Raw genomic sequence first — 26521 nt, 5'->3', positions numbered from 1 at the left:
ATATATATATATATATACACGTACTTAGTTATGTATGCTTGTGCTCCTATTTCACAAACTCCCAGTAAAAGTGGTATCCCGTGACTAGCTTCGTTCGCATTTCAGGCACCTGTACACATATGGAGTGTCTTACATGTTCGACACAAGTAAAGCGTTCTCGTTTTAAGGTGCGTCTAAATCAACCGATCTATGTTGAAAGAAAAATATCATGGTATTATACTAATTCATGTACGTATCTACGTATACATGTATGTATGTACATATGTATATATGTATATTTAGAGTCTACGTAACACTCACGAAAAGATAAAAAATAAAATTAGAATAATTATTAACTAAGTAAATCTATGTATGTATGTATGTATAGACAGTTTCTAATAATCACCCGTTTCGTACATTTTCATTCGCGTGTTTTCTAAGACTGAATGATTTGGATCTTTCCTATGCTCTCTCCCTCTCTCTCTCTCTCTCTCTCTCTCTATGTCTTTCTCTCTCTCATCTTTTTTCGAACATATTACGCGAAGGACAAAAAATAATTACGTCAACTTAACAATATACGATTACGATCGAGAAAAACATTGTTTTATCGTCAACATTGAGTTGCCCTTCGACAACAAAATATTTTCCATTTTGAAAGATCATAAACGTTAAAATGTAATTTGCAAAACGATGATAATTTTATCTTACATACATACATACATACATATTATACATGCATATATACATAAATATGTGTGTGTGTGTGTGTGGATATGCCTCTTAAAAAAAATTATATCTATATACATACAATTATACATTTTAAGATTCGGAATTGAGAATAATAATAAATTATTTGTATGTTAATAAATAAAGTTAAATAGATACAATATATAGTATACATATGTATATTTAAATGCATACATATATAATAACCAAGTCATTGAATTTTTACTAAAAAAAATTCTAATGAGTAAATGAAATAAGAATTATTCGATAAACGATAGATAATCAATGAAAGTCGAATTCCTTTTTTTTTTTTTCTTCTCTCCTTTTACTCCCATAGGATTTACTCGAGCTTAACGAAGCAGTTTACTATAACTAATTACTAAACTAGTACCGTGTACTGAAATCGGTCGGGCGTCTCGCGTCTTTTTGATTTTTTTTTTTTCTTCCTTTTTATTCGTAAATTAACATATGGGTAAACGTGAAAGTAAGTATTAAATACCTCGATATTTACGAGGCATTAAATTGTCTCCCAACTTTTATAGAGGTAACGTAGAAAAATGGAAAACTACTATCTTCTCGTCTTTTTTTTTTTTTTTTTGCTATACGCGAAAGTTTCAACAAAAATCAAAATATATATTTCAATCTGCGGAAAAGACATATTATTTTTATACTTCGTCCTGTTTCTATAAATAGATATTACAAAATTTTTTTATTATAACAAATGGTGTCGATTTAAAAATTATAAAAATTTAATTAATAATTAAAAGTAATCTTTTTCGATTACATTAAATATAAGATAATATAAAATGCTTTCTCTCTCTCTCCTCTCTCTCTCTCTCTCTCTCTCTCTCTCTTGTTTTTACTAACAACTTTGAAGAAAATTAAGTAAGATAATTATTAAAATCTAAGAAACATCTTATTTTTACGCTGTGACCTGTGTCAATATAAAAAAAGAAAAAAATTAAATCTCTATCAAATAATTGAAATTAATTTAGAAATCATAGAAATGTATTCTCCGATTTACATATATCCACTTACAAGACATTATAATTTTCGAACAAGTATATATATATATATATAGATAATAGAAGTTGACGAGCGAGAAGCCTCGCGCATAAGGAAGCCATTTTTTCTTTCTTTTTATTTTTTTTTCTTTTTTCTTTTCTTTTCTTTTCTTTTTTTTTTCTTTTTTTTTTTTTTTGAATAAACGCGTACGTTTTCTCGCCCCTAGTCGTCTCCGTCGTTCAAGTGGATTAATCGATTAGAGCTTACGTCGTTGTTTTTACGAAGAAGCCTTTATCAAAGGGGATGTTCACCCGTCGTCGTATTAAAGAGTAAATCCGCGACTCCTTCATTCGGAACGACGTCTTTGAGCGTAAACAACATGCTCAAATTTTGTCGAAGAAATTATTTAAGAACAAAAAAAAAAAAAAGAGAGAGAGAGAGAGAGAGAAAAAAAAAAAGAAAAAAGAAACAAAGAAGAAGAAAGGAAAATGAAGTCCAAATCTATCGAGACGTACAATAAATTTCTAAACGGAAAGGAAACAATAATAATAATAATAATAATAACAATAATAATAATAATGATAGAATCGTAATGTACGTGTTATTATTTTTTGGTGATCAATGAATCAAACAAAACTGTCGTTAAAATCGATGATTAAAAGGAAAAAAGTAAAAGAAAAGTAAAAAAAGAAAGACACGACATTTGGCAACGAAACTACCGGGTCGGTTCGTCTCGATGGGACACCACTTTGTTCCAACGAAAAGTATTTCAAAAAGTAAAGTAAAATCTATATTTTAACAGAGATACGTAAATAAAGGGAACGACGTTCGTTTCGAAGTGAAAAGACAAAAAGCTTTTGCTTTTAGATCGGAGAAAGGGGTGGGAAGGAGGGAGGATAAGTGGGTGGGGATTCGGTTGGAATGGAGGAAGTCTAGCGAAGAAAAAGGAAAAGAAAAGGAAAAGGAAAAGGGAGGGGAAAAAAGAGGAAAAATCTCGAAGCTGTAACGAGGACAGAGCGAGTGGATGGCAAAGAAGGTGCTCGTAAATCTGGGTCATCTGCATATTATGCAACCAAAACCACTACAATTTCACGAGAAGCGTAATACACTCGAGATTGTATGTGCGTCATTAAACGATATGTCGCATCTCGATATATTACATCGGTTAATTTTCCTCGACAGATCGATAGATATGATCTTCGTTTCGATACGTACAATGTGTAAAATACATAAGGAAGAAGAAATTTTGATCGATTTAATATTCGACATTTTCTTTACTTTTCTTTTCCCTTTTTCTTTTCTTTTTCTTTTTTTTTTTTTTTTTTATTTTTCTTTTTTTCCTCCCGAAAAATTTTCCTACAATAATGTCAAGGAACGCGAACTCGACGACTCCAGTAAGAACGTTGAACCGAATTGTTTTCGGAGGTTTAAAATGAGAGTGAGAAAGAGAGAGAGAGAGAGAGAGAGAGAGAGAGAGAGAGACAAAGAAAGAGAGAAGAGAAAGAAAGAAAGAAAGAAAGAAAAAAGAAAACACATACACGTGAGAAGAAGAAGAAGAAGAAGGGGGGAAAAAAAAATTCGAAGAGAGTCAACGCGCTCTGACTGTTTGACCCTCGAGAGTTCTTGACTCGACTCTCGAAATAACGGTTTTCTTCTTTCGTCGACCGACTCGACGACGATCGGAGCATGAAACGCAAAGAGGGAACACATCGAAAACATTTTTATATTGTTTCTCGTTTGGTATCCCAAATGAAATTCAACGATCGTTTGTCCTTCATCGAAAGACAAAGACATGGAAAAAAAATCTATACGGTTCTAAGACATGGAAGTGGGGGAAGGGGAGAGGGGAAGTGAGGTTTATTAACCTTTTCACAATAATACGTGCCCGTCGTGAACCTTATTACTCCCTGTTATTTTATCTTTTAAATAGCTTATATAATGTCAAAGGAAAGAGAAAAGGAAACTAAATCGAAAATATCAACGTCGAACGAATCGATTTTGTTAGAGTTCGGATCGATCTATCGGAGGAAAAAAAAACAGAAAGCTTAAAGGGTTGTTAACTAATTCAACGATACGAGTTGTGAAACTCTTCGTTATTCTCTCTCTCTTTTTTTTTTTTTTTTTTTTTTTTTTTTTTTTAATTATAACTTAAGTTGTATCAAAGGAAAGAGAGAAAACGACTTCGTTAGTGCTCGGTATCGATCTAACAAAAAAAAAAAAAAAAAAAAAAAGCTTAAAAAGTTATTAACTAATTCAACGATACAACTTGTGAAACTCTTGTATCTCTTCGTTATTCTCTTTTCTTTTTTTTTTTTTTTTTTTTTTTTTTAAGATTATAACTTCGAAAACAAAATCGACAATATCAACGTCGAGCGAATCGACTTCTCGTTAGAATTTTGATCGATCTTTCGAGATAACGTAAGAGGTTATACGTTATCGTGAAACTTTCTTTGTAACAAAAAAAAAAAAAAAAAGAAAAAAAAAGCAACAGAGATAAAATCAACAATATCAACTTCGAAAGAATCAATGATTTCCTGTTTAATTCGTATCAATTTTTCTTTTCGAAACTCGTCGTTTCTTTTCGTTACACTTACAATGTAACTCATCTACAATTATTGAATACGTATGAGTCATAGTCGAGAAAGTGTATATATATATATAATTTTTTTTTTATTTTTTCACCTTGGCGTGATGATAATAACAGTAACAACGATAATGACTTCTTTATCGTGTTCGTCAAAGAAAAACTCCGAGAAATCTGGTCATGGAATAAAACATTCGATGAAACTCACAAACGATTGTCTTAAAAACCTTCAAGAATCATTTCGAATCGTTTTATGCGATAAATTGAAATATTCATAAATTTTATATTATTGAATATGTGTGATTTTCGTTTGCATCTTTTTTTTTTTTTTTTTTTGTTTAGATCATCAAATGATGCGAAAACAAAAAAAAAAGAAAAGAAAAAAAAAATAATCTCACATACGTACATAGATAAATTGTAAGAACGATATCTAACATATGTAATGTTTATAAAGTAAAGATTTGTGTTAGGACAAACAATTTCGTAGAATGGATTTTAAACGGATCTTGTTAATGACTAGTATATATATATAAAAAAAAAAAAAGAAAAAGAAAAAAAAAAGAAAAAAAAAAGAAAAAGAAAGAAAGGAAGAAAGAAAAAGAAAAAAAAATAGAAAACTATTATAGGAGGCAACCAAATCGTTCGTGATCAGGTCTCATGACAGTTTTGGTTGAATCGTTCGTACTGCAATAATTTGGCACTGGCATGCTATTCCTCGACATTATTTCGCAGTTGTTCAAGGTTAAAAATCACCTTCTTAACTTATCCCAATTCGAGCTTCGTCGAAGAAAAAAAACAGAAGAAAAAAAGAAAAGAAGAAGGAGAAGAGGAAGAAAGAAAAATGAAAAAAGAATGAAGAAGTAAAAAAAAAACGAAATTAATAAATAAACAAACAGAAAAAAAAGAACAAGAATAAAAAGGCAAGAAAAGAAAAAAGAAAAGAAAAAAAAAGCTATTATCCTTGACGAATTTACTCGAGAATTAAATAAAACGATCATTGTCGAAAATTGTAATTGCATAAAGTTAGCTAGAGATAAAAGGAGAATCAATGATTAGAATGAAATCATAGTGCCCACGAATCGCGTGTTGAAACGCCAAGAATTGGCCTTGGTTTTGGCTACCTATAAATAAGAATCAAAGATACGTGCGATGCGCTGCTACCTCCTTTCCCAACTGTCTACACATTGTTTATCTTCTATCTACAGTGCATTGCGTATAACTATAGACACGAATACTGATAAATTGCAGGAAAGAACTAGACGCAATAGCTTATCTAGGAACTAAGAATAAAAATAATGAATCGGTCAAGTGTATCTCGTTTTTCTTATTACCTTATATATAATGATAATGATAATAATAATAATAATAATAATAATAATAATAATAATAATAATAATAATAATAATAATAATAATAATAATAATATTTCTAATCATCTCGAATGAAAACTTAAAACTTAAAATTATTACAACTATTTATCAATAAAATACAACAGTAAAAAATTTGAAAATTCAATGAACAAACAATTTATTTATAATAAATCATAGAATTCATTGAATATAAATAAATATAAAAGCGAACATTGATAAATTACACGTAAGAATTATGCGCAATAAATTCATCTAAGAACTAGAAATAAGAAAAACGAATCGTTCAAGCGTATCTTATTTTTCTAATTATCATTTATATATAATATTATTTTTAATCCTCTAAAATAAAATTAAGAATTGCAAGATATATTATTCATTAGATATCGAAAATAAAAATTTGAATATTCAAACGAATGAACGATTTACTTGTAATAAATCATTGAATTAAGTTGATTATAAGTAAATACAAAACACGAATATTAATTATAAATTACTCGAGAGAATTGATCGATAATAAATTATCTAGAAACTAAAGAATCGATCAATTCTAATTATTATTTTTTTTTTTTTTTTTTTTTTTTTTTTTTTTTTTTTTTATATATAACAATATCTTTAACCATCTCAAATGGTATCTTAAATTGGGAGATAATAATTTTTCAAAAGAGATTTCAAAAGTCAAGATATAAAAAATCAATGAATTGAATTCTCTTCGATTTATTTAAAAAAAAATCATATATATTTAATATATGCATTAACAAAGAGCTCTAATGAAAAGAGCAACGACGAGCCCCAAGAGGGGAAGGAAAGGAAATGAAGGAGGGAGGAGGGGAAGGGAAGGCGGAAAAAAAACTAAAAAAAAAAAAAAAAAAAAAAAAACTAAAAAAAAAACTAAAAAAAAAAGGTAGTAGCTCGATAATAAAGAGAGGGACGTGTCGTATAAGAATTACGTAAAGGAACGAACGAGTATTATATCTTGTCAACGGCGGCGTTGCAGCGTGAAACTATCGGTTACGAAACTATTTAAATAGATAAAGGAGACACAATAAACGAGATGAGAAAGAGAGAAAAAATGAAATATAATTTCTTAATATCTCGTTCGTTTCGATTGAATTCATCTTCGTGAGGATACCCTCGAAAAAATCGAGCCCTTTTTTCTTTTTCTTTCTTTTTTTTTTTTTCCTTTTCTTTTCTTTTTTTTTTTACCATCTCGTCTATTGAAATATTATATCCTTAGCTTCGATGGCGGATTGATTTTTATTTGTGTTTATGCGATATTACGGTCTGAGTATACTCGTTGCTTCAGATCCCTACGGAATTCGTTTTTCTCGAATCAGTGCCTTTGTCATTCGATAATTAAAACAAGGTCGTTTAATTGAATCTAATCTTGTATTATTTTTATCTAGATATACGCTTACACAAAGGACATATATATATATATATATATATATATATATATATATATATAGATATATATAATATATATAGATAAGAATTTAACATACGAGAGATATGTGATATACGATAACAATGGATAAGTGCTTTTGTGTTTATGAGCGTAAAAAGAAAAGAAGATATTTCTTTTTATACATCCGAATGTTTATGACTTTTCTAATTGCAAGAGTAACTGTAAAATCATTGTATATTTCCTTTTGTCCTCGATGAGCCGCGTGAGTATTTATGCGTGTGAAGAGTTGTGGTAAGACTTTTCCGTATTCCGTAGGTATCTAACTATCTTCTCTATATTCGTAACAACCTCGATACGCTTCTATCATGAATATCCGTATACTCTGCCCCATCTATGTGTATGTATGTATATAATGTATGTATGTATGTATGTATGTATGTATGTATGTATGTATGTATGTATGTATGTATGTATGTATGTATGTATGTATGTATGTATGTATGTATGTATGTATGTATGTACGTACGTATGTATGTATTTATGTATGTACGCTTCAAGAAGTCGAGGATAACGTGAAAGAGTCTCGACGTTAAAAGGCGCGATTGCAATTCGCTCGCTTCAACCGGGATAAACCATTCGTCGTAAACGAACTGACCCACATTACATCGAGAAACTGTTTATCTATACAATATATATACAAATCTTTTTATATATAATCCATATGTATATAATTTTCAACAGCTCTTCTCTCATCATTATTATTATCATTGTTATTATTACTATTATTATTATTATTATTATTATTAATATTATTATTATTATTATTATTATTATTATTATTATTATTATTGTCATCATTATTATTAGATTATTATATATTAATCTAACACATACAAATATTATCTTTTTATATATAATTTATATGTATATAATTTTTAAAGACTCTACTATTATTAATATCATCATCATCATCATCATCATCATCATCATCATCATCATCATCATCATCATCGTCATCATTATTATTATTATTATTTTTATTATTATAATTATAATAATAATAATAATTATTATTATTATTATAAGTACTATCAGATATTATAGCTAATTAATTTTCTTTATAATACAATATTATCTATCGTTTGTTTATAAAAAGCAAAAGAGAAGTTATAAGATAATGTCATACTAATGAAGCGATTATTAGTGTGATATACGTACAACACACTTTATCGTTTACGAACGATAAAGTACTGATCGATCTATCTTCGTCCATGTCCTCTTTTAAAGTACGGACATACATAGGTAAAGTATGAATACATCCGTAGTACATATTCATCCCATAGCTTTATGTATTTTAATAGAAATACAGTGTTCGTGTGTACCGTTACCTAACTATTAGAGAATCGATTTAATCGCAACCTACTATTAATTTTGGCGTTGAAATTAATTATGGATTATAATAGATAAATACAAACTCATATAATTATTATCTTATATACTATTGGAAAGTTTAATACGTTTCAATGGAGGAATCGTAAACTTTAAAAGATGTCAGATTGATAGATAAATACGTAATATCTATCAGTATCTTCGTTATTTAAGTAAGTACGAGTATCTACGTACTTCGTGTACTTAAAGTTCGCAATACGAGAGAACTCGAACCTTGGCTCAACGTCAATTACGTGCAAACGAGTCATTTGTGCTGCAACGTTCGCTTTGCAGTTAATATATATATATATATATAAACATACATACATAAATACATACATATGTATATGTGTATATATTTCCTATGCATGGAATAGGAAAGGATAGCAGTAGCTTTCTCGAAAGCGTCCTCGTCATAGTAATCGAGGTCGACGAAAATGAATGGAAGGAGGGAGGGTGAGTGGGTGGGGCTAACTGGGGAGAGTGAAGGGGCCGAGAAAAGAAAATTTTCCAATTAACTTTTCCTTCTCACATGTTATTATTTTACATTTATATTATATTTCCTTGCGTGTATGGATGCGATTTTAAAAAATTAAAAAAAAAAAAAAAAAAAAAAAAAAAAAAAAAAAGAAAAAAGGAAAAAAGAAAAACGAAAAGAAAAACGTCGCACGTGTTTAATTCGTAGAAAAAGAACTATATAACTGTGGCTTCTGAAACAGGAGCAAAAACGTGCACGATCCGTAAGTCTCTTTGACGTAACGCGTGCCAAAGATTATGTAACAACGAAGAGAATCAACGCGTTTTCTCTGTCTTCGCAAAGAGACTTTACGGAACATTAACGACCGTTTAAATGTCATTCCACGGAAAGATAGTCCTTCTTCTTATCCCTCCTTATATCTTTCCTTTTCTCTCAGTATTTCTCTTGGCTGGCTTCGACCAACTCGATGAAAAGAATAAAGGTTGTCGTTCAGAGAGTGAGTGAAAAAGACAGAGAGAGAGAAAGAGAGAGAGAGAGAGAGAGAGAGAGAGAGAGAGAGAGTGAGTTAGTGTAGGCGGGGATCGTTGAAATCTTGCGTAAGATCATCGTACAACTGGAGAATCTGTATATATTGAGAATTTATCTCACTGTCTTTTTACAACTTATCAAATACAAGTAGTCCGAAACAAATGTTGCGAATATATACTTTTATATTCTTTTACGATATATCCTCGTATTATCTAACCTGGGATATATATATATATATATATATATATATATATATATATGTATGTTTGTAGAACTTTTTAATCGCTTCGGCCGACAGAAATGAGATTTTAATGAAAGTATGAAAGTTATCGTTTCTTTTTTTATTTATTTCTTTTTTCTCTCCCATATTTGCGTATACAAAAAAGAGATATATCAATAAAACTTGACGTTACACTCGTTACATATACATATCTATTTCTCTTTATTAACGTTAATAAGATCGATGTAATAGTTTATTTTTTTTTTTTTTTTTCATTTTTTTATTTTCATATCCTCTTACAAATTATTAATTTAGTTGTAATAGAAAATCGTCTATCTTCGACGAAATAGAAAAAATAAAATATTACGAAAGAAAAACTCTGATCTTAATCGCTTAAGATCCTATCTAATGTTAAACGACACGAGTTAGAATGAATTCGTGATTTTATGAAAAGATAAGATGCGAGAAGTAAAGGGAAGAGAAGACGGAAACGATCGTATGTAAGCTGGCAGAGTCTTTATTATGAAAGATAAAACGTTCGAAATGCGTGACGCAACAACGATCGCACGTATTAATTCAGGCCTTGCAGACCGATAGTATGTTGCGGGTTGCCTCGAGCGGTACGAAGAAAGACGAACATAGTATACATGTATATTATGTAAAGATATATGTACATATATATATATACCCACATCAAACGCACATACATTCGTTCGTTTTTAGAATATTAAAGACGAGGGACTTAGAGATGCGCAACAATCGTTTATTTATATTTTTGATACACGTGCACGTATATACTAGGTGTATCAAAAGTTTCTATGTGTGATTTTTCAAAGGTTTTCATCATACTTTTGTTTGCAAAATCTAATCTCGTTCAGGCTAATTTTTCTCACTTTTATGTTAGTATAAAAAATTTCTAAGCTTGCAGTTTTTTAATCTGAAGAAATATACATATAACACACACACACACACATATATATATATATGTGTGTAGAACGGTTGTAAAAATGCTTCCTTGTTTTTGTTTCACGAGTAAGAAACTTTCGTTTCTAAGTAAATATGTTTTGTGTTGACGATCTAGAAAGTTATAAATGTATATATATATATATATATATATATATATATATATATATATATATATATATATATATATATATATATATCAAAATACTCGCAGAATTTTAAAAGTCTGAAGAAGAAAGCAAGGTTATGGATCCATTTGGCACGAAGAAACGAAGGTTGAGAAATGGTAAAAATCATTTCTCTCGAAGTACATACAAAGTTCAATCGTCGATTGAACATCGAACTTTTTGAGAATCGAGATAAACATTGTTTTTTCTTCTTCCTTTTTTTTTTTTTCAATTCTTTTACTCTTTTTTCTTTTTTACGCAAAACGATTCGACTCGATCGAACGAGAACGAAAGAGATCGGAAAATTGTATTTTTTTGTCTTTCTTTCTTTTTTTTTTTTTTTTTTTCCATCGTCATAGATGATAATCGATTAACATTTGCCCTATAATCTGCGTTGAAGGTCGACATATAATAACTTAAGCTTATCGGTATCCTCGATCGACTCAAAAAAAAAGTTCACGAAAGAGAAGCTATAAATCCTCCGTCCTCGATAAAGATGACGTACATATATATATATATATATATATATATATATATATATATATATATATATATATATATATGGGGGAAAGAAAGGTTATCCTTTATCACGAGAATGTACATCGAGGATAATTAATAAAGAGCAATGTCAAGGTGGAAAAGAGGAAAAGGAAGTGGTAGAAGTAGAAGTAGAAGTAGAAGTGGAAGTAGAAGATGAAGATGAAGAAAAAGAACAAGAGAGAGAAAAAAAAGGATGATAAACAAAGAGACTAGGTGTGCTCGTTTGTGAAACGAGAGGATACTCGTAAAAGATGGGAGGGGGATGGGGTAGGGGGGAGAGAGAGAGAAAGAATACATAGATACGTGATTCCCTTGAGTTTTTAGTCGTGGGAGAAAAATCGCTTCGGTTCAAACGCACACCTACGTGTATATGCACCTATACATATATAAATACATGAATACGTGGGCACCTGTGCATATATATACGTGTGTGTGTGTGTGTGTGTGTTACTGTGTATATGTGTGCATAAAATAAAGGAGTTGGAACGTAGCCTAGATAAGAGCGGTGAAAAATGTTATAACGTTAAAATGTAAAAAAACCAAAAAAAAACAAAAAGAAAAAAAAAAGAAAAAGAAAAAAGAATAAAATAAAAATGACAGAAAATGAATGGGAGCTTTAGTAAAACGAAATGGGCAATGTTGGCAGATAAGCTCCTTTTATCTGGTTTAAGTTTGCAAAATGAGTTGTAAACATCGTTTACGACTTAAGGAGTTTTAATGAGAAAGACGAGAGAGAAACGATCGTCGTCGAAGTCGAAGTCGAAGTCGAAGTCGAAGTTGAAGTAGCTATCGTCGTCGTCGTCGTCAAGAAGCAGCAAGGACTTTTAATAGGGAAGATACGCGAATATTTTGAATATACAGTCACAAACGCACAGTCACAGCGCTTATTTTATCAAAAGAAAAAGAAAAAGAAAAAGAAAAAAAAAAAAGAAAAAAATTAAGAAGAATAAACGAGACATATTATTATTACGAGTGGAAGAAATTAAAAAACAAAAAAATATATATATATATATCTTTTTAGGACAAAACAAAATATAAAATATACGAAATATAAAGCGAGAGAGAGAGAGAGAGGGAGAAAATGGTAAGTCTCTCTGATCGGCTCGATAACACAGTAGGCAAGTTGTCCACCACCACCACCACCACCACCACCACCACCACCACCACCATCACCACCATCACCATCACCCTCAGCTCCCTTTACCCATTCACCCCTTCACCCCACCACAACTACTCTCTCAAGTTCCCCTAGCATTTAAAGCGCTCTCATACGTTCAACCATGGCGATGCCATATGCCATTGCATCCTGAAAGGATTAACTCATGTAATATGGAAAAGATAATAATTATTTGGTACTCTCTCGTTAAAGGATAAAAAAAAAAAAAAAAAAAAAGAAACAAAAGAAATTAAAATCTAGTGAAATGAGGACTGGATCCGAAGAGGGGGCGGCGGCGGCGAGGACCTATAATAAGGGGCCTACGATAAGAAGAAAAGAAAAAAAAAAGGAAAGAAAGAAAAAACAAAAAAAAAGAAAAAAGAAAGAAGATAAAGAAAGAAATGAGAGACATGAAATATGATTGTTATCGAAACACGAAAAAGGTATTACGAAATTTTTGATTACTTTGCGATCATTCGAAAGGAGAAAAATAATGACAAGAGACCTGAATCGGTCCGATTCATCGAGATTTCTCGTGGTAGGGCGGGGGTGAGAGAGAGACAGAGAGTGAGAGAGAGGGGGGGGGTGGAAAGGAGGGAAAGGAGAGGAAGGGTGGTAGAAAGGTAGAGGAGGTAGGGAGAACGGATACTGTAATACAGACCGATAACGTGTAAAAGTGTGTCCCTTTTCGCGGACGGGAGAGTTAGGCGTGCACGCGTGCGCTGATATATACGTACGTACGTATGTACGTACGAGAGAGCGAGAAAGAAATAAAGAAAGAAGACAGAAACGACAGAGTGAAAAGAGAGGTGGAGCGAGCGAAGTGAGAAAGAAAGAGAGAGAGAGAGAGAGAGAGAGAGAGAAAGAGAGAGAGGTGGCTTGCAAAAGCACGCACGCATGCACGCACACGTAAGAGACACGATAGTAGCACGTTTAAAACACAGAACTCTCTGCGACAAAGAAGAAACTCTCGATTACTATTACTAGTTTCTACGTAGTTCTGATATATATATATATATATATATATTTTTTTTTTTTTTTTTTTTTTTTTTTTCTAATCAAGATGACAATGATTTAAGGATCGTTCAGTCAATTGCAGAGTGTATATGTATATATATATATATATATATATATATACATATACATATGCATGGATCCATATATTTTCTTTCGTATAGGTTAAAGATACATAACATGATGACGTTTATTTCTTTCTTTTCCCTTTCTCTCTCTCTCTCTCTCTCTCTCTCTTTCTCTCTCTCTCTCTCTCTCTTTGTCTATCTATCTTTTCACATGTAAGTATATACGAATAAGAGAAAGATACAAATAGAGATAGAAAGACAGAGGGAATCAAAGACAAGGGACAAAAAGATAGAAAAGAAAAGTGAAACAATTAAGAAAATTATTATTACGTTTAAAGTGAGAAACTCACCGAATCGAAGTATAGAGCGAGGCAGTAGCACAATCCACCGAGCCTGGAGTCGTCCCCACGGGTCAAATGATCCTGTCGGGCCCCATGGCCGTTCTCGAGACTATCGACGCGCACGCGAATTCGTCTTTCGTTGTTTGTCAGAAATGTCTCTCGTGATCACCCGTGTCCTCCTCCTCCTCCTCCTCCTCCTCCTCCTTCAAAAGAGACTCCCGTTCGATCGTCTTCTTCCTTCTCTTCGCTCTCTCGACCCACGACGGAAATGGAATTGAACCAATGATATATACCTTGGAAAGGGTGAGTGAGCGAAAGAGTAAGAGATATTAGGAGAGGGGGTACCGTGTATGGGGAGAAACGAAGACAGAGAGACAGACAGAGGGGGAGGGAGAGAAAGAGAGAGAGAGAGAGAGAGAGAAAGAGAAAGAAAAACGACGTAAGGCAACCACGGAGCAAAAGCTCTCACCACCCACCGACCGCTTCGAAGGTCTGTTGCCAACTGACCCAGGCGGTGACAGCTACTGCCTGATCGACACTGCTGCCAACGGTCGAGATGAGAACTAACCTAGCTTGCATCTTTCTCTCTCTCTCTCTCTCTCTCTTTCTCTTTCTTTCCTTCTTTCTCTTTCTCCCGTTCTCTGTCTCTCATTCTTTCTCATTTTATCCTCTCTCTTACGTGTCAAACGTTGCAATGGTCGAAGGTTAAACGATTATCCATTTAATGTTAATTCTACTATATGAGATATGAATCTTCTTCGATTAATAACATCCGAATCCTTTTTTCTCTTTACCTTTTTAATTTTCCTTCATCGAGAAAATTATGGATGGCGCGATGTCGTTCTTCCTTTCTGTACGCTCTATCTCTGTCACTATATCTCTATTTCTTTCTCTCCTTTCTCTCTCTCTCTCTCTCTCTCTCTCTCTCTTTCTGTTTCACACGCGTGCTCGTACATATCTCCAAGACGAATTCATTTTAATGGAATTTAATTGTACACTATACTTTTTACATCAATGTCACCCCTTAACATTCCCATTATTAATAACACTCACGCGATCTAAATTACGTGTTAATGTATCTTTAATGTACAGGTTAAATGTCGCCTGTAGTACGTAACGTAACGTTCGAAAGGATAGACTAGACGTATATGCGTGCACGTATGATGTTTAATCTCGCTAAAGTTGCCAGCACTGTCGATCATCTGACGATCAGCTGTAATTCACGCCTCGTCGCTAGCCACGCGCTCGCTCGCGTTCGATCTATACGGTAGATGATTTTACTTTTAACGTTTGACGTTTTTTTATTTTTCCTCTCTCTCTCTCTCTTTCTATTCTTTTTTTTTTCATTTTTTACTTCTCACAGAGATATATCAATACAAGTGCGCGCGCGCACACATGTACACACACACACACACACACACACACACACACTGGGATTTATTTTTTTGTAATTTAATCGTAGAATATCACAGTGTCAATGCATAGAGGACCAATCTCGTCTTATGTATCTCTCTCTCTCTTTTTTTTTTCTTTTTTCCCCTTTCCCCCTTTTTTCTCTATCTCTCTCTCTCTCTTTTGTCGGTCAAACTCGTGTCGAAGGAGTATTTTTACGCGTTTCGAAATCAAGGTTAATTGGCGTCACTAGCGTGGGTCGATACGTTGGCGTGCGAAGCTTCGTTAACTTAATGAGCGATATCAAACCTGTATGAAGCTTAATGTATATAAAGCTAGGTACATCATTGAGTCCATGATGACGTGGATATGTGGAACGATCGGAAAAAGAAAAGCGTTGACTCACGAGATTGATTATATAAACGAGTGTACATGTATTTATGTACAATGTACATAAACACGTAATAACACGATAGCATTTAAATTAATTAATTCTAAATAAAAGTACAAAATCATACGGGGGCGTTCTTATTTATTAAATGTAATAATAAAATGACGAGCTGGATGTACTTTAGGAATTTTCTTTACGTTTCGTTAAAAAAAAAAAAAAAAAAAAAAAAAAGAAAAGAAAAGAAAAAGAAAAGAAAAATCAATAAGAAGTATTGTCGATTTTTTTCTTTTTCTTTTGCTTTTCTTTCGAGCTTGCTTGCTCGCTCGCTCGCTCGCTCGCTCGCTCCATCGTTGCTCGTTTTTATCGTATTTTATCGTATAAAATATCTGTGTTACTTCGACAAGAATGACACAAAGCGTGACTTTTGTTCGACTTAAGAAATATAAAATCTTCATCTATCGAATCCATGCTAAAGTATAAATACCGTGAGATATTATGATCTATTGAATTTTTATCTATTATCAATTTTATTTACAAATAACTGACGGAGCGAATAATGATGGTAAAAATATTTCGAACAGCACGTTGATCATTGAACGATAACAAAGCTGTAACATTATCGGAACACATTTTGTAAAGTGATCATGGTGATAGATTTTTAAACAATGCTCTTTTATAAGAATCAATCACTTTTTGCCAGACTTCTTGATACCGCCAGTAACTAAAGGACCCTTTTGGCTAGCCTTCTTAGCTGCTTCCGCCAATGCCTTTTGTTGTTCCTTTTGTTTTTGCTTGAAAGCTACATCTTCATCATCTAACTCTTTAGAATCCTTCTTCGGTGCCTTCAATGGTTTCTTCTTACCTCCTTCTCGGCTAGACATTCTGAAAAAGATATCAAACTTGATTACCATTCTTCTAATAATGAATTCTATAATTTTCCTTTCATATTATATCTAGTTTATTTAATAATATAATTAAAAAGTAATTCTTCAATGACATATGTTATTGTACAAGATCAATTGCGATAATACAGTTTCGTAACGTTATTTCTTTCTCAATTTTTTTTTCAAGTTTATAGAGTATATTTAAATAACATTTAAACTACTAAGTGAGCATTCTTTCTTTTTATTTTTTATTTTCACCAAGTGAAAAAAAAAGGTATCATAGATGACTCAATTGATTCAAATAATCATATAATTATTAAAATAATAATATATTCAATAATTCATTGACCATAATGGAGATGATGTAAAACTTAACCTCTATTATTTAAAACTTAACATCCATCTATCTAATATCGTAAGTTTGTAAAATATATAAATATATAGCATTGATTATTTCATTACAATGCTTACGATGCTTCCTATTATTATTTATTGATCGAATATACTGTATTTCAATATTTTAATTACTGGCAAATTAAAAAGCACGCGTTCGGCTTGTTACTCTTAACAAAGGATTGTACGTATGTCGACTACATACATTTTTCATAGAAACTGAATATCATGGATGTAAAAATTTAAGTTTACGTACCTGTAATTCCGTAAGTGAAGTTGTTAAATATGTTAAAAATAATAAGTTTTCGAAGCAATAGAAATAAAATTGAAGAAATCAGAAACTTTCTTTCTATCTCAGACTACCGGAGGAAATACCAATCGCCATCTCTTCTTCGATTTATTGAATCGTCCTGCTATTGGCTAATAAACGTACGCCAGAGCCACCTGCTGACAAAATCTGATAATAGCCGATAGAAGCCATTACGATTTTAACGCGAGTTCAAACGTGCGTGTTTACTACGTTCGCTTATTAATTTCCGCTTATATTTTTCTTAAAAGCATTATTTAACGTAATATTAATACATCATAATATCAACCTATTAACGTAAGTATATATTTTTTATTTGTTAATAATAAATTTGATATAGATTAAATAAAATTAAGCGAAAACATTTTCAAATAGAGAATATGGCGTAGAAACTATTTAGAGATTTGTGATTTCTATTTATTAGAAATTTTGTAACTTATAAGATTTGTATATCAACAAATGCTTTTATAAAGAACTTAAAACGGATATAAAATGAATTAGAAAGGGTACATCAAAGAAGAAATTTTTCTTTAAAGACACATATGTAAAGACGTATATATATCTATATACGTAATAATATAAAACGTACTTTTAGGATCGTTCGTTTTTCGTAAGAAAGGTTGGATGTAACTGTCGGTAAATTACCATTGTGTATAAATACCATCCTTCGATAGTTGAAAGAATTTCTTTAAATATTCCATTAATTTTTATTTATATTAACAGATAATAATACGTATTGTTTATTTTACAGTTACAAGACTTCCAAAGTTACGATGATGAAATTATGTATCGTTACATCGTAAATAGATCCTGTAGATCCAATTATCGGCAGAGAAATAGTCGGTAAGAGAAATACTACTATTACTAATCTTTTCATTGATAAAATATCAATGAAGTTATTGATTCATTGATAAAATGTCAATGAAAATATTGATTCATTGATATTTCATTCATTGATAATTCATTCATTGACTTATTGATTCGTTGATATCATATAAAAATATATAATGATTGAAAATGAAAAAGTTTCACAAGAATCTTGGCAGATTTTATTTAGAACATAATTGACCGTTACATTTAACAAAGTAATAATAATATTTCGATTGATAAAGCATGTCGGATACACAACTATAATAAAGAAAGATCTTTCTTTGGCGATTTTGCCGTTTATCAAATTCGCAAATAAATAATATCACTTTTCTTTCATTTTCCACGACAAGCGCCACGACATGTACAAGTACTTTTACATAGATCAAACTGGAATAAATTTATTATATCATTTTTTTTTTCTTTTTTTTTTCCTCTTCTTTTTTCTCCTTCTTTTTTCCTTTAATGCCATTAGTTTTGAATCCGGTCTTTCTCTCTCTCTCTCTCTCTCTCTCTCTCTCTCTCTCTCTCTCTCTCTTTCTCTCTCTTTCGAGGATTTATCGGAATACTTATAAATATTTTTTGAAAAAAAGAAATAACTGAGGACTCTCGTGGAATACGGCGTACGAGTAAATATACGTAGATCGGTCGTGAAACATTTTTTTCTTAATTTTTCTTTTTTTGTTCAATTTTTCCTTCTTGCTTTTGCGGTTTTTTTTCTGTTTTTTTTTTCTGTTTCTTTTTTTTTTTCTTTCTTTCTTTTCTCTTATGTATGTCGCATAAACGTGTTAGTACAAGTATGTACGAATGTATGTATGTGTGTATTATATATATATATATATATGTGTGTGCGCATGTGTGTGTGTATGTGTGTATGTATGAATGTGCGTTTGTCTCTTTCTGCCATGATCGAAAAAAAGACGGTAGAAACTTCTGCGCTTCTTATTTAACTTTTTAAAGTACTATTGTTTATCATCCCGCGATGTCCGATCTTTGGTACTCGTCACAATGGACGCACGATCGACGTTTTTCTCTTCGCATTGTCAAATCCGAGATCTTCTTTTCCCTCCGTTATATCAATTTTATTATCATTCTTTAGTTTTATTTATTTATTTATTTATTAATTAATTTTTTTCTCTTTTTTTTTTTCTTGTTTTTTTTTTCTCTTTTTTTTCTTTTTTTTTCTTTTTTCGTTCATTTTCCTCGCTCGAACGATCTCTTTAGAGACAGACATTGCGAAAAGAATGCGGCTCTCGTTTTCGACGTACCTCTCTATACATAGGAAACGTTAGGAGTGGCCTATGCATAGTATTTAATGGCTTCCTCGCTCCTTTACAATATAATTTCGCTATTAACGTTAATACTTCGTGCTGCTAGAGATTAGCCTTAGGTTCATTTAGTGCACTTTCTCCGCTATTAAGATCTATCGGAGCGACATAATTTGCCGTTATGTTCTCTCTCGCGAGCACACATCGCACGATTCGAATCCTTCCATCGTTGTTGTCGCATCGCTGTTCTCGCGGGGATCGTTTAAAATCGCAATCCTCGAAACGACGTAGAAAATTACATCGAAACGTTTAGAATCATTTACGAGAACCGCAAATTCAAATGAACTACGTACATTATTTAACTATCCATTCGTTTTTTTCTTTCTTCCTCTTCTTTTTTTTCTTTTCTTCTTCTTCTTTTTTTGGACTTTAGAATCAGGAAATAAATTGTATTCGTAAAATTGTACGAATTGTACGAATTGTACGAAAACGATGATCACAGAGAAATAAAACGCATTGTTTCAATTAAAGCATAGTTTTAACTTTGGATTAGATTCGTTCGGCGAATGAACGACGACGATCGATATGAAAAAAGAAAAAAGAAGAAAGAAAAAAAAAAAAAAAAAAAAAAAAAAAAAAAAAAAAAAAAAAGAAAAAAAAAGAACAAAACGGTGGTTTTAACGGTGTACGTTAATCAATGAAATATGAATGAAAGTTTACAAAACAAAAAGGAGCAAAACGAGGTAACAGGTTTTTTTTTTTTTTTTTTTTTTTTTTTTTTTTTTTCTCTTTCTTTTCGTCCGAATGAAAAGCTTTGTTCTCGTTCGACCCCCGTGAGACCTTTTTCTAAGCGAGCTCTGCTAGAACATCACTCCGATGGTGGACGGATCGTACGTTCGCAATATCTCTCTGCACTCCAAGCCATACATACTTAAACGTGTCCTAGACTAGTTTACACTGGATTCGGGTTACTTCACACACTGCAAAAGCTGTTGGAGTTACGTTGAAGTTTATAAACATACTAATCTTCTTGATCCACTGTCCCACATAAGTGATCCCACGCAGGCGAAGAATAAAAATATTTCGTAGATTTATTATCGGTATATAATAGGGAATATCATCATTTTTCTTCCTTCTCTTCTTCTCTCTCTCTCTCTCTCTCTCTCTCTCTCTTTCTTTTTCTCTCTTTTCTCTTTTCCTTTCTTTTCTTCTTTTCTTCTTTTCTTCCTTCCTTCCTTCCATTTTTTTTTCCTTTTCATTTTTTCATTATTTTCTCCTTTTTTCTTTTTCTCCTTTTCAACTAAACTCAAAGAATCCGCGTAAATTTAAACTGAATAGAGGATCCCTAATCACGCTTAGAAAGTCTAATTAAAATCTAATCAGAATCGCAACTCAATATTTACATCGACGTTGAATCATCCGAAGATCAACACATACATTATGTATACGAATATCTACATAAGAATAACAAAAGGTTGGATTATATAATGCAGATGAAAACGCTTTAGAAATTAACATAGGAGTCTATTTCGTATGCGAGCAAACGATGCATTTATCGTCGACGATATTAGGAACGAAAATTTTGGACGTTATTTATTCTACGTATCACGTAATTCTCTCTCTCTCTCTCTCTCTCTCTCTCTCTCTCTCCCTTTCTCTTTCTCTCTTTCCCTTGTATTTTCATCGTTCATTCGCACCAAGTACATATATAAGTGTACATATACATATGTATTTATGTATGTATTGTACATACGTATGTATATACATATACTTTGGTTTAAAAAGAAAATAATACCGTGGATGATAAATCGTCGCGAGTGATGCGGGACAGCAGGACAGCGGGTCGGTCGAGTCGCGTCCCAATAACATTATGCAATAACGTTTGTTTTTAGAGAATACCGTATAAACGCGCATCTATTAAAAACACTGAAAAATAAATAACGCGAAACAATATACAATATTTTACATTAGCATTGTTATTAATATCGCAATTGTTCAGGATTCCTGATAAAGCCGGGAACAAACTTTGGAAAATTTGTTCGATCGTAAGTTTTTTGAAGTCCCAGTTGGAAACTATGAGAATTCGATCGGTTTGTTTTGTTACGCCTATGGCAATACTAGACGTTTGTTTCGTTCCGATCGCTTCGATAGTCGTCATTAAATGAGTCTATCCCTTTTTTTGCTTCTCTTTCTCTCTCTCTCTCTTTCTCTCTCTCTCTCTCTCTCTCTCTCTCTATCTATCTATTGATCTATCTATCTCTTTCTCTCTAGGAATGCAATTGAAACGATCGAAATCTCTTCGGCGAGCAAGAATTGGAGCGTATAAACTGATTATCAGAATTGTCACGAGTTAAGCGTATGGTATGGTTCGAAGGAAAATCGGATCGGAAATTTTCCGTTGGAAAATGTGAGGCCAGTGGAGGGAGAGAAAGAGAGAGAGAAAGAGAGAGAGAGAGAGAGAGAGAGAGAGAGTAGCGGAGAAGGTTTTGCGGAGGGAAAAATGGTGAGGGGATGGCGGGAGGAGGAGGAGGGTGAGCTTGTAATTGACCACGGCGATACGTATTAACAACGTTTCCAACGGGAACACCAATTTTTCGATCGTTTCCGAAAGTAGAATCACCGGCCTGCGGTTCTGTCAATCGTACGATTCCGAGCATCGAATTTTGCTATAGAAATCGCGATAGTTTTCGATTTGGCCGACGATCGAATGATGCTATACGTTTTACACATTGTCTCTGTCTTTCTTTCTTTTTCTTTTTCTCTTTCTCTTTCTTTCTCTCTGTCTGTCTCTCTCTCTCTCTCTCTCTCTCTCTCTCTCTCTCTCTTTCTCTCTCTTTCGTTCCCTCTTCTTTATCTGCTCCTCCCTTTATCCTTATTCACTTTATACAATTCTACTTAAACTTTATATTGGACTATCGCTATATCGACTTACAATCGTGATTTTTTTTTCCCCTTGTTTATGCATAAAATATCATAAAATACATTCTTTATTTATTCGCTATGCTCTAGACTCGTCGTTCCGGTAAATCACGTACGTCATTTTCACGTAGTATATATATATATACATACATATATATATATATATATATATATATATATATACATATATATATATATATATATACCGCCGGGACAATTTTTATCATCTTATCATTTTTATTTATACACCGAACGATCGACAAGACCGATCATGAATATTCTACAATACTTATATGTATAAATACGTATTAATAAACGTTTCTAAATATCTTCGACGATCTTCAAAACTTTTCGAGATTTTTAGCAAAATATTTCGGCTCGATTAAGATAATTTTAAGTTCTTTTTTTTTCTTCTTTCTTTTTTTCTCTCTCTCTCTCTCTCTCTCCTTTTTCTTCTTCTTCTTCTTCTTCCTCTTCTTCTTCTTCTTCTTCTTCTTCTTCTTCTTCTTCTTCTTCTTCTTTTACTTCCTTTTGTTCCTACAATCGTTCATTATTCTTATAGTCTGAGAATTAATATTCGAGTTAGGAAAGAGTTAAGTTAAAAAGGGAAATTTGCAATTACAGAGAATACACGAAGGAGTATGTTTTATTTTTCATATTCATCGATCGATAAGACGTTTTATCAAAGCGAAAAATATTGAAAATAGATGGCTTCTCACTTTCACTTTTGTTCTCTTGTTTTTTCCTCTTTTCTTCTATTCTTCTCTCTCTCTCTCTCTCTCTCTCTCTCTCTCTCTCTCCCTTTTTATCTTTTTATCTCTTTATATTTTGCAATGAAAAGATGTCGACGTCGATGACACACGGAACGACGAGTCGTCGATGACTCACGACGACTTTCATACGAATCGTTCGATAGGTACGAGCGACAAAGGAATTTAACGAAAAAGCACGGCGGCACTAGTAAGCTTGCACGGACATGTCATATGCTACGGCGATCTTAATCGATTTCTTTTTTTTTTTCTTTTTTAATAATTTTTGGTTTTTTTTTTTTTTATTTGGTATTTTTAATATTCGTCTTGAACTTTTCTCTCAGAATATCCTACGTTCGCGAAGTACTTCGTCCGTTTTTTATTCTTTTTTTCGTCTTGTCTTTCTTCTTTTTTTTTTTTTTTTTTTTTTAATTTTTTTATTTTTTATTTCTTCTCACGCTTTTGAGAATATCGGAACACTTTCCTTCGCTACGTTCGTTCATCGACTATCTATAACGCGATTCTCTTTCTCTCTCTCTCTCTCTCTCTCTCTCTTTCATTTTTTCTTTCTCACTCTTTCTCTCTGTACGTATCTAAAATGTAAAAAGTTTGCGCACGCGCGCGTGTCTCTTCATGGTAGGTCGAGAAACGCGGAAGTACATCTATTTTTGTTATTTAATTATATTTTGTTTTCTTTGTTTTTCTCCTAACGTCACAAATAACGTTCTCCTCCTCCCCCCCTCCGCCTTCATCCACCCCTTTTTTTTTCCCTTTCTTCTCTTTTTCCTCCCCCTTTCATCCTCCCGTTGCAACCGTCAAATATAAAGATAAAAGGCAAACTTTTATAACACGCTATACAGAACGTCTTCGAATAATAACGTATTAATTTGATCACGAATATTCACGTTAAGTTCACTCTTGATTCCTTTATAGGAAGGTGCAAGTAGGTATATATAGCTTATCAAAAGTGCCGACAGAGTTGTACAATTCACACTAGAGAACTAAACTCTTCGAACAAGGAAGCTTCTAATTTTCCATTCGAATAAGTGTTGAGCGAGAGCGTAACTCGATTCGAAAGTCGTCGAATCGAATCGCCACAAGCCGAGATAAAATCGCAAATGGAATTCGTTGTTGAATCTCGTTAAATTGAGAGCACCCGGTATATATTTATCGACGTACCGTAACAACCACCTGGTTCACTACGGTTTTTAGGCCATTGAATCTTTTATCATGACGCGTTTGGTTCGGGTGATGTTTGTTTGTTTGTTTGTTTAAATAATTACGGCTTCATTAGTTCGCCCAACAATGTTCCAATCATTCGAAAACGATGTTATCATAATTTAGATATATACCTACGTTAAAAGATCATTTATAAATTTTGTTCGCATTATATGAGATTCACAATTTGATTATTACTTTTTATCTCGTTAATGCGTCATCATTCTTTTTTTCATTTATTTATTTATTTATTCATTCATTTTTTCTTCTTTTTATTTATTTTTTTTCTTTCTTTTCTCTTTTTTCTTCTCCTTTCCTTTTTCTTTTTTTTTTTTTCTTTTTTTTTTTTTTTTTTGATTGACGAGAACAACGATTTGCGTGACGTTCGCGTTTCCGATCCCACAAGAAGAGACACTGGAACGGGTCAAGGAGATATAAGGAATACTTTGTACAAGAGCGTCCTGAACGCGTCAGCGAAACCGAAAGTATGCTCGAAGAATTTCCTTTAAAACGGTCAAGGAGCGTGCTTTTATGATAGATCGAATCTTCTCCTTCGCACTTTGAATTATTTCGTTTACAACAAGAGACGAGGGCGGATCTTCGAGGTGATTTAAATTAAATTCGTATCCTTGTTAACACAATTTCTTTTGTTTCTTCTTTTTCTTCCATTTTTTTTGTTTCGACTCTTCTATTTATTTATTTATTTTTTCCTCTTTTTAACGACGAACAGATGTACCTTTTAATTAATTCATCCGATCATCCGTAATGAACGTTTCGACAACGAAATGATTTTTTTTTTTAATTTTTTGTTTCTTTTTTTTGTTTTTTTTTTTTTTTTTTTTTTTTTTTTTTTTTTTTTTTTTTTTTATTTAATTCTCGTCATTATAATTCGAGTTTTACGTTCTATAAAGGATTTACAAATTTTTTTTCCCTTTGCCTTTTGGATTACATGTTCGCCTCAAAGATACCGCCTTTCGTATCGAACGAACGTGCTGATCCTAAAAATCCTATTACGGGATTCAAAGATCATCCTTGGCACGTTCTTTTTCTAGTGAAATGAAATCTTTTTCGCACACGTGTTCTATTCTCGCGAATTTCCACGTGTTCTAAAATACGGTTTACGACGACGCCTTTTGGCCAGATACTTTTATATTTTCTAATGGTAGTACCCACGTCCTTTCTCATAATCCATCCTAATTCTCATTTTTTCCCCCGTTTTCAAGATCATTCGACATACTTTCGTTCACAATTTTTTTGTTCTTCCTTTTTCTTTCCTTTGTTTTTTTCTTTTTTTTTTTCCTTTTATACAAAAAAAGAAGACGTCGCTCTTCCTTTCGATCCTTCCTGAATGAAAAAAAAAAGAAAAAAAAGAAAAGAAAAGAAAAGAAAAGAAAAGAAAAGAAAAAAAAGTAAGTATACACATGAGAATGACGTATCATCGATGAGTTTTTATTTTTTATTCTCTCTTTTTTTTTTTTTTTTTTTTTTTTAAATTCAATGATCGATCGCGTGATAAAGCTAAAAATCGTCCATAGACGTAATTCGAATCGATCGAATCGAATTAACTCGTTGTTGCAATAATACTTTCGTTGGTCTCGGTTATTTCTTTTTTATCACCCCCCTTTCTAAAAAAATAGGCCACAATCGATAACACCGTCATTCGTGTATCCTTTTTCTCTTTTTTTTTTTTCTCTTCTTTTCTTTATTTCTTTTTTTATTTCTTTTTTCTTTTTCAAAGCTTCAACTCGAACCGCAGATATTTTTGACTCTTCGATCTAATCGATTATTTCTTTTTTTCCTTTTTTTTAATCCTCTTCCAGACTGTAGACGCACAGATCCGATAGCTTCACTTCACGTTTCGACAGGAATAATCTGTAAAATATGAAACAAAAGAAAAGAATTAATAATTTTTTGATCGATTGATCGATCGATTGATTTTTAAATATATAACAAAGGAATGAATGATTGACAATATCGATTTCGTTAAAAATGAACGAAATAAAGTTTCATCGAGTCGAACTAAAGATATATATATATATATATATATACACAATCGTTGGTTTTTATCGACTATTCTTCTTTTTCTTTTTTTCCTCTTTTTCTTCTTTCCTAGTACAATAACATCTCGATTAGGTACTTGTTTAAGATATCACAAACGTAT

The 26521-nt window shown here is 32.1% G+C and overlaps 3 protein-coding genes and 1 long non-coding RNA gene across 5 annotated transcripts in view; 1 reads left to right on the top strand and 3 right to left on the bottom strand.

Moving 5' to 3' along the window:
* The window catches only part of LOC124946394, a 53377-nt gene extending 38901 nt beyond the window's left edge, over positions 1-14476 (bottom strand). Inside the window, exon 1 of the mRNA XM_047487149.1 lies at positions 13982-14476. The gene's annotated coding sequence lies outside the window, so the exon portion shown is untranslated. The remainder of the gene's footprint in view (positions 1-13981) is intronic.
* Positions 14477-16150: 1674 nt separating this feature from the next.
* LOC124946772 (translation machinery-associated protein 7 homolog) lies at positions 16151-17447 on the bottom strand. Of its 2 annotated transcripts, none has more exons than XM_047488024.1 (2): positions 17289-17447; positions 16151-16637 (listed from the first exon to the last, which is right to left on the bottom strand). In XM_047488024.1, the coding sequence occupies exon 2, from the start codon at positions 16634-16636 to the stop codon at positions 16442-16444; it is 195 nt and encodes a 64-aa protein (XP_047343980.1). In that variant the 5' UTR covers position 16637; positions 17289-17447; the 3' UTR covers positions 16151-16441. The 2 variants fall into 2 exon arrangements, with proteins under 2 accessions (XP_047343980.1, XP_047344075.1); XM_047488119.1 differs by lacking the exon at positions 17289-17447 and adding an exon at positions 17016-17170 and having other exon boundaries at positions 16249-16637.
* Positions 17448-17515: 68 nt separating this feature from the next.
* Positions 17516-26521, top strand: part of LOC124946863 — a 160289-nt gene continuing 151283 nt past the window's right edge. Inside the window, exons 1-2 of the long non-coding RNA XR_007100229.1 lie at positions 17516-17636; positions 18091-18182. This is a non-coding gene — a long non-coding RNA (uncharacterized LOC124946863). The remainder of the gene's footprint in view (positions 17637-18090; positions 18183-26521) is intronic.
* Positions 18373-26521, bottom strand: part of LOC124946524 (protein vein) — a 245941-nt gene continuing 237792 nt past the window's right edge. The window contains exon 9 of the mRNA XM_047487431.1: positions 18373-26232. The gene's annotated coding sequence lies outside the window, so the exon portion shown is untranslated. The remainder of the gene's footprint in view (positions 26233-26521) is intronic.

The sequence above is a fragment of the Vespa velutina genome, chromosome 1 (genome assembly GCF_912470025.1).
Source record: "Vespa velutina chromosome 1, iVesVel2.1, whole genome shotgun sequence".
In the NCBI taxonomy this organism is placed as follows: domain Eukaryota; kingdom Metazoa; phylum Arthropoda; class Insecta; order Hymenoptera; family Vespidae; genus Vespa; species Vespa velutina.
Note: the sequence above shows the minus strand (reverse complement) of the source record. Positions and strands in the feature narration are given on the sequence as shown.

Excerpts from the sequence above, each read along its gene's own strand:
- LOC124946772 (XM_047488024.1), bottom strand. The coding sequence starts at position 16,636 with ATGTCTAGCCGAGAAGGAGGTAAGAAGAAACCATTGAAGGCACCGAAG.